The sequence below is a fragment of the Macaca fascicularis genome, chromosome 15 (assembly GCF_037993035.2).
Source record: "Macaca fascicularis isolate 582-1 chromosome 15, T2T-MFA8v1.1".
Classification (NCBI taxonomy): Eukaryota; Metazoa; Chordata; class Mammalia; order Primates; family Cercopithecidae; genus Macaca; species Macaca fascicularis.
The window spans coordinates 15,469,775-15,482,260 of NC_088389.1; the positions used below are offsets into that span (position 1 = coordinate 15,469,775).

The 12,486-nt window shown below is 49.2% G+C and overlaps 1 protein-coding gene across 23 annotated transcripts in view; it reads right to left on the reverse strand.

Annotated features, from left to right (window-relative positions):
* Positions 1 to 1,451: 1,451 nt before the first annotated feature.
* ODF2 (outer dense fiber of sperm tails 2) overlaps positions 1,452 to 12,486 on the reverse strand; it is a 46,596-nt gene continuing 35,561 nt past the window's right edge. For 15 of the 23 annotated variants that reach the window (XM_005580732.5, XM_045373842.3, XM_005580731.5 and 12 more), the window contains 7 exons: positions 10,498 to 10,608; positions 10,229 to 10,333; positions 8,349 to 8,507; positions 6,548 to 6,648; positions 4,475 to 4,637; positions 3,908 to 4,033; positions 1,452 to 2,350 (listed from right to left, as the gene is read on the reverse strand). In XM_005580732.5, coding sequence (XP_005580789.3) covers positions 2,162 to 2,350; positions 3,908 to 4,033; positions 4,475 to 4,637; positions 6,548 to 6,648; positions 8,349 to 8,507; positions 10,229 to 10,333; positions 10,498 to 10,608 — 954 coding nt within the window. In that variant the 3' untranslated portion in view covers positions 1,452 to 2,161. Of the gene's footprint in view, positions 2,351 to 3,907; positions 4,034 to 4,474; positions 4,638 to 6,547; positions 6,649 to 8,180; positions 8,508 to 10,228; positions 10,334 to 10,497; positions 10,609 to 12,486 lie in introns of those variants that run through there. The other 8 variants (XR_012424316.1, XR_012424315.1, XR_012424319.1 and 5 more) reach the window with 2 other exon arrangements.

The following is a 12,486-nucleotide window of genomic DNA, read 5'->3' on the forward strand; positions in this document are numbered from 1 at the left end:
TTCTGGTCTTTGAAATCCAGATGCCTAGGTGGGTTCAAGAACACAGAGAAGGCTGGGTGCAGTGGCTCACACCTCTAATCCCAGCACTTTGGGGGGCCAAAGTGAAACGTTCGCTTGAGCCCAGGAATTCAAGACCAACCTGGGCAATGTGGTGACATCTGTCTCTACAAAAAATAGTAAAATTAGTTGGCCGGGCGCGGTGGCTCAAGCCTGTAATCCCAGCACTTTGGGAGGCCGAGGCGGGTGGATCACGAGGTCAGGAGATCGAGACTATCCTGGCTAACATGGTGAAACCCCGTCTCTACTAAAAATACAAAAAAAAAAAAACTAGCCGGGCGTGGTGGCGGGCGCCTGTAGTCTCAGCTACTTGGGAGGCTGAGGCGGGAGAATGGCGTGAACCCAGGAGGCGGAGCTTGCAGTGAGCCGAGATCATGCCACTGCACTCCAGCCTGGGAGACACAGCGAGACTCCGTCTCAAAAAAAAAAAAAAAAAAAAAAAAAAAAAAAAAAAAAAATTAGTTGGGCATGGTGGCATACACTTGTGCTCTCAGCTACTGTGGAGACTGAGGTGGGAGGATTGCTTGAGCTAGGGAAGTCAAGGCTGCAGTGAGCCATGTTCCCGCTATTGCACTCAGTGTGGGTGACAGAGACCCTGTCTCCAGAAGAAAAAAGAACACAGAAGAAATTCTCTAGAGTTGAGTTAGAGTGGCTGAGAGGTGAGAAGACTGGACCAGCCAGGCTAATACTAGCTAGAATCAGAAGGGCAGAGGTTAGCACGGTACGAACAAAAATGGTGAACAAAAATGGCCCAGATTCTTATTCAGAAACCAATTCACATTTTAAAAACATATACTGGGCCGGGTGCGGTGGCTCAAGCCTGTAATCCCAGCACTTTGGGAGGCCGAGATGGGCGGATCACGAGGTCAGGAGATCGAGAGACGATCCCGGCTAACACGGTGAAACCCCGTCTCTACTAAAAAATACAAAAAAATAGCCGGGCGAGGTGGCGGGCGCCTGTAGTCCCAGCTACTCGGGAGGCTGAGGCAGGAGAATGGCGTAAACCCGGGAGGCGGAGCTTGCAGTGAGCTGAGATCCGGCCACTGCACTCCAGCCTGGGTGACAGAGCAAGACTCCGTCTCAAAAAAAAAAAATATATATATATATATATACATATATATATACTGTACACTATCCCATCCTCTTCCTAACAGCTGAAGTGATCTACCCTAAAACACCAAGCGATCCTTCTTACAGTTTGTTCCCTCCTGACAGTTCACTGATTATAATGTGAAAGCACCAACCTGAGCTAAAATGAAATGAAAGCCCGATGTTTCAGGCACCAAGTACTTTAAAAATGTCTGCTGGCTCTCATGCAGCATTTTACTTAATCATTTTTTAGACGAGGGATGAGGAGTGGTTGGGTAAAGGAAATCATCAAATGGAGCCTTAAATAACTGATTATAAAAGCTTTTTGCAAAATCACACAAATATTTCAAGAATAAATGCATTCTGGAGATACAAACCAGGCAAAAAGAAACAAAAATCAATGAAATTGGCATTACACTTGTAAAAGGCCAAATAGACACAAGCCCTCGAGGGTCTATTTTGAAGTGCTTGGGGGCAAGTGGCCTCAAAGAAACTTGGGAGTGAGAGGTTTGCACTGAGCTTGGGAAGGGAGCCTTGGGAAAACACCACACTTGTGAAATCAGGAAAAAAAAAAAAAAAGCAAGTGATGGTGCTCACAGCCCAGGACGACCTCCTGCTGGTTTAGGTCAGAGAAAACCTGAGAGAGAGATTCCTAAAACAATGAGGGTTGTAAGGGGACTGGTGGAAAAAATCCAGTGGAAATATTTTCTCAGGAAAGAGGGGAGCAAAGTCATGGTAAGTTAAAATCTGGTACCCTAATGCAGTAGTAAACTTAAGGCCTGTTGAGGAAATTTTAAAACTTCCATCAGGTGACTGTATCAGGGAGGAGAAAACCAAGTGCTTCCTGCTTCACCTTCTGCTGCTTCTGGGACTTTTCTAGAGCTAGTACCTAAGGACAAGACCCTGAACCCATTTTATCACTGGGAGAGGAAAACCACCAGGCTTCCCAGCTATGGCTTGGCAACTCCGGAGTTCCCGCGGCTTCCGTCAGGGCTCCAGGCCCTGATAGGTGGCCTCAGGCAGGAGGAGATCGGGAGCGGATGGGAGAGCTGGTCAGGAAGGTGGTATAGGGACCATCCCCAAACACGTTGGCGTATGATGATTTGAGGAACTGGACGTAGTTCTGCATGCTGCGGTTGGTGCTCTCGGACTGCTCCAGGCGATCTTTCAGGTCTTGCAGCCGGCTCTGGTAGCGGCGATCCGCCTATGAGGAGAAACACAGCATGGGTCTGCTGTGCAGTGTCCAAAATAGAAGTCCATGGAGACATAGGGACTTTCTTAGGAGTTGCCAGGGGGTTGGGGGAGGCGAGTGCAGAGTGACTTCTAATGGGTATGGGGTTTCTTTCTGAAAATATTTTTTTTTTTTTTTTTTTTTTTGAGACGGAGTCTCGCTATGTCGCCCAGGGTGGAGTGCAGTGGCCGGATCTCAGCTCACTGCAAGCTCCGCCTCCCGGGTTCCCGCCATTCTCCTGCCTCAGCCTCCCGAGTAGCCGGGACTACAGGCGCCCACCACCTCGCCCGGCTAGTTTTTTGTATTTTTTAGTAGAGACGGGGTTTCACCGTGTTAGCCAGGATGGTCTCGAACTCCTGACCTCGTGATCCGCCCGTCTCGGCCTCCCAAAGTGCTGGGATTACAGGCTTGAGCCACCGCGCCCGGCCTCTTTCTAAAAATATTCTAAGGCCAGACACAGTGCCTCATGCCTATAATACCAACACTTCGGGAGGCCAGGACAGAATCATCACCTGAGCCTGGGAGTTCAAGACCAGCATGGGGCCGGGTGTGGTGGCTCACGCCTGTAATCCCAGCACTTGGGGAGGCCAAGATGGGCAGATCACAAGGTCAGGAGATCGAGACCATCCTGGCTAACACGGTGAAACCCCATCTCTACTAAAAATACAAAAAATTAGCCGGGCGTGGTGGCAGGCGCCTGTAGTCCCAGCTACTCGGGAGGCTGAGGCAGGAGAATGGCGTGAACCCAGGAGGCGGAGTTTGCAGTGAGCCGAGATCGTGCCATGGCACTGCCACTGTACTCCAGCCTGGGTGAGAGCGAGACTCCATCTCAAAAAAAAAAAAAAAAAAGACCAGCACATGGGCAACATAGTGAAACTCTATCTCTACAAAAAATATAAAAATTAGCTGGGTGTGATGGTGTGTGCCTATAGTCCTACCTACTCAGGAGGCTGGGGTGGGAGGACTGCTTGATCCCAGAAGTTTGGAGCTGCAGTGAGCTATGACAGCACCACTGCACTCTAGCCTGGGTGACAGAGTGAAACTCGATCTAAAAAAAAGAAAAGAGTCTGGGTGCAGTGGTTCATGCCTGTAATCCCAGCACTTTGGGAGGCCAAGGTGGGCAGATCATTTGAGATTACGAGTTGAAGACCAGCCTGGCCAACATGGCGAAACCCCATCTCTACTAAAAATACACACAAAAAAGTAGCCAGGGATGGTGGCACATGCTTATAATCCCGGCTACTCGGGAGTCTGAGGGTGGGGTGGGGATCATATGAACCAAGGAGGTGCAGGTTGCAGTGAGCCGAGATCGTACCACTGCACTCCAGCCTGCATGACACATGGAGACTCTGTCTCTAAATAAATAAATATCTACCCAGGATATCCTGACGGGATAGGAAAGTGATTGGAGAAAAATGAAACCATGTCATATTCACAAAAACAGTAACAACAAAACACCTTGGCCCACAGGCCCCACAGAAGCTAGCTTTCCTGCCCACTCTCCTAGCCCGGCCCACCAGCCTGACTCACATCGTCACGGCTCCGTCGCAGCTGGCTCAGTTCAGTTTTGGTTCTGCTCAGCTGAGTCTCAAGGTCCAGGATTTTGTTCTGGGCTGCTCGCTCCTTGGACAGCGCGTGCTCCTTGGTTTGTTCCACCTGCACATTCAAAGGCCCAGACATGAGGCTGGTTTACTGGACATGGGGAACACTTGGCAAAGAGAAGGCTGGGCCCTTCCCACTATCTGGTCTCGCAGACAGCACTTGCACATCATTGTGGACTGTGTTCTCTAGAATGTTGGGGCAGGAACTAACTACAGGGACTATGCCTGCCACCCAGCTTTGCCTGCCCTTTCCCAATGCTCCAGGAGTCACCACCTAAGATGTGGTAAGCCTATGTGAGGCTCAAGAGGGTAGTGAGTAAATGAGCAATCATCAGATATCAAGCACTGAGCCCTCTACAGTGAAAATGTGATCCTTACAACTAATTCATGAAGCGGGTACAACTGTGTGCCCATTTTTCAGATGGAGAAATAGGCTGAGAGGTTAGGTGATTTGTCCAAGGTCACAGAGCTAGTCACTCATGAAATCGGGACTGACCTGCCTCCTCGCATCTTCAATGGCGCTCTCCAACTGCCTTGCCAGGGTCCCACATTCGCGTGTTTTCTCCTCCAGCCGCAGCTGAGACTGGTGGATTGCCTCCTCCCTCTTGGCAATCACCTGTAGGAACTCGATATTCTGGGCACTGGTCGCCTCCAGTTTCCTAAGTGGAAGCACTCAGTCAGATCCTGGGCATACCCCAACCTGTCATGTTCCACCCCGCCAGGGGGCTGCCAGCCTCTCCTGGACTGGGGATCTCATCATGCCAAGAATCTCCAAGGAGCCACAGGAATAAGCCAAAGAAATCTGCAGATCAGCAAGGTGGCCAAAGAACCGTGCAGCTGGAGCAACTGGTTAGAGAACAGAGTGAAGGGTGGGAACGCAAGCAGAGACTGACCGTGGACTGTGTTAAGTGTGGATAGCATCACATGGAACACAGCAACTTGCAGCTCAGAAAAATGGCACCGCTATTATCCCCACTTTAGAGATGAAGAGACCGAGCCTCAGAGAGGGGAATTCATTGGCCTGAATTCAGCACAGCTGGCAAGTCTGTAACCAAAACCCAAGCCCTCAACTTCTGCTGTTCACTGCTGCCTCCCACAGCAAAGGGACTTCAGCTACACCTATGTGATCAGCCATAGGGCAGCTGTGGCCATCCTGATATACACACACTGTCCTCAGTGCACTTCCAGGATGCCTTCCAATTTAAGGAGCTCTGCAGGGCCTGCAGGATCTAGCTGCATTTCCAAGGCCGGGAGGGCAGAGCAGAGGTGGAGCCTGGAAGGAGCCCACTTGGTTGTAGCCTCTTTGCAAGTGCACTGGCCCCCTGGGGCACTTAGGGCCTCCTAGACCTCAGGCACCTTCACCTCTGAAACTAAGGCTGGGACCAGGGCTGGGGGACTCTTGCTCACCTCTTACAGATGCTCATATAAGCTCTCAAGGAAGACAGTCACGGGTCTAAGTCATGCTTTGCCAGGTACCAACAGTGTGATGCTGGGAAAGTCGCTTAACTCCTCCCCAAGCTCAGTTTCCTCATATTTAAAACTGGGATAATACCAGCTAACTAATAACATATGCTAAACTATACTGAGCACTCCTCTATGCCAGGTAACATGCTAGGATCTTTACCAGGATTGTATCATTGAAGACTCACACTACCACCATGAAAAGATTATTATCAGCCAGGTGTGGTGGCTCCCGCCTGTACTCCCAGCACTCTAGGAGGCCTAGGTGGGTGGATCGCTTGAGCCCAGCAGTTCAGGAGCAGCCTGGGCAACACGGCAAAACCCCTTCTCTACAAAAAATACAAAAATTAGCCAGGCGTGGTGGCGTACGTCTGTAGTCCTAGCTACTTGGGAGGTTGTGGCAGGAGAATCGCTTGAGCCAAGGAGGTCGAGGTTGCAGTGAGCTGAGATTGCACCACTGCACTGGAGCCTGGGTGACAGAGTGAGATGATTGATTGATTGATTGATTGATAGACAGATAGATATAGATAAATTAACTCTACCTTGATCCTTTCCTCAAAAAGAGGCAATTGAGCTTCAAAGGAATTAAATGATTTGCTCAAGATCACAATGACGGTAAGTGGCAGAGCTGGGCCCCAAGGCCAGGGCTTCTGATTCCCAAAGCTGTACCCTTCACCTCTGACTGCCTCCAACAATCCGTAAATAACAGAGAAGGGTCAGATCAGAAAGGTCTTTGGAAGGGTGACTGGCAAGAAAGGGCAGAAAAGAGTGGGGAAGTGGCCCCACCACAGTATACTGGCTGCTGCATTCAAACTGGGCCCTGCTGGCATGCTTGGACCAGGCATGCCTTTTGGGACAGGTGGTACCTACAGGTGGGCTGATCCTGATCACGCTGTCATGGAGTGTCTCCCCAGGCTGAGAGGCCCCCTTGCTCTCTCCCACAATGCTTACCACTGAAAAGGAAGCAGCTTTTCCTCTGAGGTCTGCCTAGTACCTTCCAGGGCCTTGAGTCCCTCAAACACTTCCGCACACTAAGCAAAAAACAGCTAAGTGGCTGAAAGTCTCAGGTCCTAGGAAGAGGACAGAGATGGGACCAAGTGCCTCTAACCTCTCCAGTTCATCCACCTTCAGACTCAGCTGTTTATTTTCCTTCTGGGAAGCCTGATGTTTCTCTCTCGCCATCTCCAGCTTGTCCCCCTGGTGTTCGATCTAAAATGACAGGAACACAGACTGGTTTACAAAGGAATTTCCCGCTAGAGCCCTCCCCTCTCCCTATGACCTGTTGTCCACACCCAGGAAAGGGGCACAGTGCCCTCAGCAGGCGTCCAAGTCTCAATGCACAACCTAGAGGAGAAAGGACAGCAGGGATAGGTTAGGCCCAACTCCAAAGACAAAAGGCTGTCCCCACAGTGGGAGAAACCAGGTTTGATGCTAAAGAATGACAAAGATGCTTTCTTGATCAGGGGAGGCCACTCAGAGAGGCCCAGCTAGGATCCAGGAAAGACATGAGAAGGCAGAAACAGCTGACAGGGCTAACTGGCCCATACAAACCAACCAGAGAGCTTTACCTGTTATGTTGCTGGTACTATTGATCTCAACCTCCTCTTAACTGGGGACAAGTGCAGGCAAGACCACAGGAAATCTGTCAATCCTTTTGAGTTGGCAAGTTTGAGAATGTACCCAGACCCAGAGGACTGCTTTATGCAGAAGCCTCAGCTATCAGGGCTAAAAGGCCCGGAGAATGCTCAGGTTCAACGGAGAAGGCAGGCACTGTAAGGTTACAGTACTGAGAACATGGGGTTGGGAACCGGACAGAGCTGGCTGGGTTCCAATCCCTGCTTACTAAGTACTAGCTCTGTGATGGTAGGGAATTACTTCTCTCTATGCCTTGGGCTGCTTTCTGTAAAATGGGGGAAATAACACATGCACCTCACAAAGTTCCTGATGGAATTAAATGAGAGAATGCAGGAACACAGAAGAGGTGCTCAAAAAATGGTAGCTCCTTTTCTAATTATCACAAGTACACATGTCAGGAGAGGGGAAGGGCCAGCTGGGCACGGTGGCTCACACCTGTAATCCTAGTACTTTGGGAGGCTGAGGCGGGCGGATCACGAGATCAGGAGATGGAGACCATCCTGGCTAACACGGTGAAACCCCGTCTCTACTAAAATTACAAAAAATTAGCTGGGCGTTGTGGCGGGCGCCTGTAGTCCCAGCTACTCGGGAGGCTAAGGCAGGAGAATGGCGTGAACCTGGGAGGCGGAGCGTGCAGTAAGCCGAGATCGCGCCACTGCACTCCAGCCTAGGCGACAGAGCGATACTCCGTCTCAAAAAAAAAAAAAAAAAGTGTGGGGAAGGGGCCTTGCCCAAGGTCATGCTGCAAATGGGTGGTATATAAGTTCTTGGACACTGTAGGCAGTAGGCATGGTTCTAGTAACCCAGAGACAGACTGCTTCTGGGAGAAAGAGACTGCTTGCTTCTTTCAGGACAGAATCTCAGGCAGTGAATGTTAAGAGTCAGGAGAAGCAGCTGAAGCAAGAGCAAGAGAAAAAGAAATTCTACAGCTCCGTGTCTGCTGGCACCTCCCAGCTGTGGGTGTGGAGCTGAGGACAGCAGCAGAGCATACAGGCAGAGGCAGGCAGAGGCAGCAGTCTTGGGTGGGGGCAACAGCAGGAGGGCCCAGTGACTCCACGCAAGTGACGGCTCCTATAACTACAATCACTTTGTGCAAACACATGGCATTTGGCACACCAGACTTTTATTTCACAGCACTGATGATAGCTCACTCCTTTTAAAAAGCGGCAGCCAAGAAAAAGGAAGTAGTCCTCCCTTGGGGGGCGTGCAGCTCATCTTGGTATGCGGGCCCCTGCTCGGGTCAGTTCGTGGGACCCTTTCTGCCAGTCCCTTACCCGGCTGCGCAGGTCTGATATGATGGCTGTGAGGTCGATGTTCTTCCGCTCATAGCCCTGCAGTTGGTCTTGGCACTCAGCCAGCTTCGCCTCCGTGATCTTCAGGATGTCAGGGAGCTGCTGCAGGTCAGCCAGCTGAGACTGGAACTGCCTTCGTGCCTGAAGCAGGAAGGAAAGACCCACAGTTGGGAAAGGCCTGGCTCCTAGTGGAGCCAGGCAGAGTCCTTTAGAGTTAGGGCAGGGCTGACACAGTCCCCAGTGGAGGATCCTGCAAAATCCACAGCAGAAGTGTGGCCTACACTCCCTGCTGGCCACTGAGCAGGTGGCTTGCCATTCACTTAGTTATCCAATAACAATGGCAACCACACAGTAAACACCAAGACCCAGGCATTGCACCAGGGGCTCTGCACACTTGCTCATTTAATTCAGACAATCTGTAAAACAGGTGATGCTGTCCTCATATAAGGATAGTAAGGATCAAGAGAGCTAAGTCATTTGCCCAAGGTCATTCAGCTACAAACTGGTAAACACAGGATTAAAGTCTAGTCTAACTCCAACCCAAGCACAGTGGCTCACGCCTGTAATCTCAGCACTCTGGAAAGCCAAGGGGGGCAGATCATTTGAGGTCAGGAGTTTGACACCACGCTGGCCAACATGGAGAAACCCCGTCTCTACTAAAAATATAAAAATTAGCTGGGAGTGGTGGCATATGCCTGTAGTCCCAGCTACTTGGGACACTGAAGCAGGAGAATCGCTTGAACCTGGGAAGTGGAGGTTGCAGTGAGCTGAGATCATGCCATTGCACTCCAGCCTGGGCCACTGCACTCCAGCCTGGGCCACTGCACTCCAGCCTGGGTGACACAGCAAGACTCAGTCTCAAAAAAAAAAAAAAATTTTAAAAAGTCTAGTCTAACTCTAAAGCCCCTAGGAAAGCAGTCACAATGCTACAGGTCAGATGGAAAGGTGAGAAATATCTGGTCTCAGTCCATCCTTGTACTTAACATGGAGACTGAGGATCAGAGAGGAGCTTGACTTGCTCCTCTCTGATTATGAAACAAATTAGTGGCTGAGCCTGGACTCAGCCCAAGGTAACCATTAAGATAATCCCCCTGCTCCAATCAGCCAAACCATCTGCAGAAGAATAAGGCTTTTTGGGAAGAGGATGGGAGACATATATTCTGGTTGGTACAAAATAAAGACACCATGTAGAACGAAATAGGCATGCCAAAGACCTGGCATAACTGTAGATTTCTGTCTACTTGGATGCTCCAAGCAGGAATTTTTTTTTTTTTTTGAGACAGAGTTTTACTTCTGTTGCCCAGGCTGGAGTGCAATGGCACGATCTCGGCTCACTGCATCCTCCGCCTCCCGGGTGCAAGCGATTCTCCTGCCTCAGTCTCCCAAGTAGTTGGGATTACAGGCATGTGCCACCATGCTCAGCTAATTTTGGTATTTTAGTAGAGACAGGGTGTTTCGCCATGTTGGTCAGGCTGGTTTTGAACTCCCGACCTCTGTTGACCTGCCTGCCTCAGTCTCCCAAAGTGCTGGGATTACAGGTGTGAGCCACTGCGCCCGGCCAGGAGGGTTTTTGTTGTTGTTATTGTTTTAAGGAAATTGACAAGGAGATAGAAGAAAACCAAGAGGAAAAAAAAAAAAAAAAAAGACAAAGCAGCAGCATGAGAGAGAGAAGAGAGGAGACAAGAAAGAGACAGAGGAGAGAGAGACACGGGTAGAGTAGATCAGTCCACCAATGAGAAAATGAGCTCATCTTTGTTGCCCAAATCAGGTAGGGTCAAAGGCAAACGAGAGGAACACACTCACAGTCATTGAGTTAGATACGGAATTGGGTAGGAGAAGAAAGCAAGGAAGGAAAGCAGTACCGCCTCAATCTCTTTGTTCATCTCATCTTTAAGGATCTTGTTCTCTTTGTCACAGCGTTCTAGCTGGGCAGCTACTTCATCAGCCTCCAATCTGGTCTTCATCACCTAAGGACCAACAACACGGTGGTTCATCTTAGGCAGAGCCACGTTTTGGTGAAAACCATCTTCCATACCCAACCCTTCCTGGGATTGGCCTGGTAGGGAGCCCCCAGTCTGATGGGGGCAGGGTGGGCACTGCTTGGAAGGGCCAGGGCCCCAGTGAGGCCTACCTGACTCTTATAGTTGTCAATCATCCCCTCATAGTTCTTCACTGAGGCCTTCAGCTGCTGGACCTCGAGGTGTGCCTGGTTGAGCTTGTCCTCCATTGGAGCAAAGCTGGCCTAGAAGGGATGGCTCATGAGTAACCCACAGGAAGGTTCTGCAACAGGTGGACCTCCTACCCTCAACTCTATCCAAGGAACCAGCAAAGGAAAGGCCCCCTACTCTAACCCACAAAGCACTTTGCCTGAGAGAAGCACCGAGAAACAGGTAAGACTCCTAATGTTACCACCTCAGGTGAATAGAGATGCAAATAAATTACTTCTGTTTTTTCTTATTCCAAAAGCAATATATAATCATTAAAGAAAATGGAGATAAAACCAATACACACTAATCCTAATGCTTAATGACTTGGGATATAGCTTTACATCAATAGCTACATAACTTTTTCGTTTCTGTCAAAAAGAATGAGACTATACTATACTTACTGCTATTGTAACATACTTTTTCCCCGCCATGGGATCTGCCAGGTTACATGTAACATACTTTTTGTTTAAATTTGTTATTTATTTATTTATTTATTTATTTATTTATTTATAAGACAGAGTCTCACTCTGTCACCCAGGCTGGAGTGCAGTGGCCCGATCTCAGCTCACTACAACCTCTGCCCCAGAGTTCAAGCAATTCTCCTGCCTCAGCTTCCCGAGTAGCTGGGGCTACAGGTATCCACCACTACGCCTGGCTAATTTTTATATTTTTAGTAGAGACAGGGTTTCACCATATTGGCCAGGCTCGTCTTGAACTCCTGACCTTGTGATCTACCCGCCTCCGCCTCCCAAAGTGCTGGGATTACACGCGTGGGCTACCGCGCCCGGCTGTTTATTTTTGAGGTGGAGTCTCGCTCTGTCGCCCAGGCTGGAGTGCAAAGACACAATCTCAGTTCAATGCAACCTCCACCTCCCAGGTTCAAGCTATTCTCCTGCCTCAGCCTCCTGAGTAGCTGGGATTACAGGCACACACTACCACACCCGGCTAATTTTTTATATTTTTGGTAGAGATGGGGTTTTACCATGTTGGCCAGGCTGATATCAAACTCCTGAACTCACGTGATCTGCCTGCCTTGGCCTCCCAAAGTGCTGAGATTATAGGCGTGAGCCACCATGTCCAGCCGTAACATACTTTATAAATTAACAATATGTTGTGGGCTGGGTGCGGTGGCTCATGCCTGTAATCCCAGCACTTTGGGAGGCCAAGGTGGTAGGACCACGAGGTCAGGAGTTCGAGACCAGCCTGGCTAATCCTGTGAAGCCGGGTCTCTACTAAAAATACAAAAATCAGCCAGATGTGCTGGCGTGCGCCTGTAGTCCCAGCTACTTGGGAGGCTGAGGCAGAAGAATCGCTTGAACCTGGGAGGTGGAGGTTGGTTGCAGCGAGCCGAGATAGCACGACTGCACTCCAGCCTGGGCGACACAGTGAGACTCTGTCTCAAAAAAAAAAAAAAAAAAAAAAAAAATTACGTTGTGATTTTCTCTCAAGTCAATAAATGTCCTCTGAACTTACAATGCAGGTGGGAAATTTAAATAAAATAAATGTCTTCCTGTAACCCAAATACTCATCTTAGATGGAACAATAAAAAATGGTGTATCAAATGAATAAAATAAGTAGTAGTAACTTAAAAGAGGGATAAAGCTCAAAAATCCAACCTTAACAGATGTCTGTAAATATGGTTAAATCAGAAAAGCAAGTGACAGAATAATGGATGGATGAGTGGATGTGTATGTGCTTGATTATGTTAGTACTGGGGGAAAATCTAGAAAAATACATGTTCATGGCTAGTGGAGATCTTCACGTCTATATCACGTTTCTGTAATGTTTTGAACTTTTACTATGAGCATATTTAACTTTTTTTTTTTTTTTTTTTTTTTTTTTTTGAGACGGAGTCTCGCTCTGCCGCCCAGGCTGGAGTGCAGTGACCGGATCTCAGCTCACTGCAAGCTCCG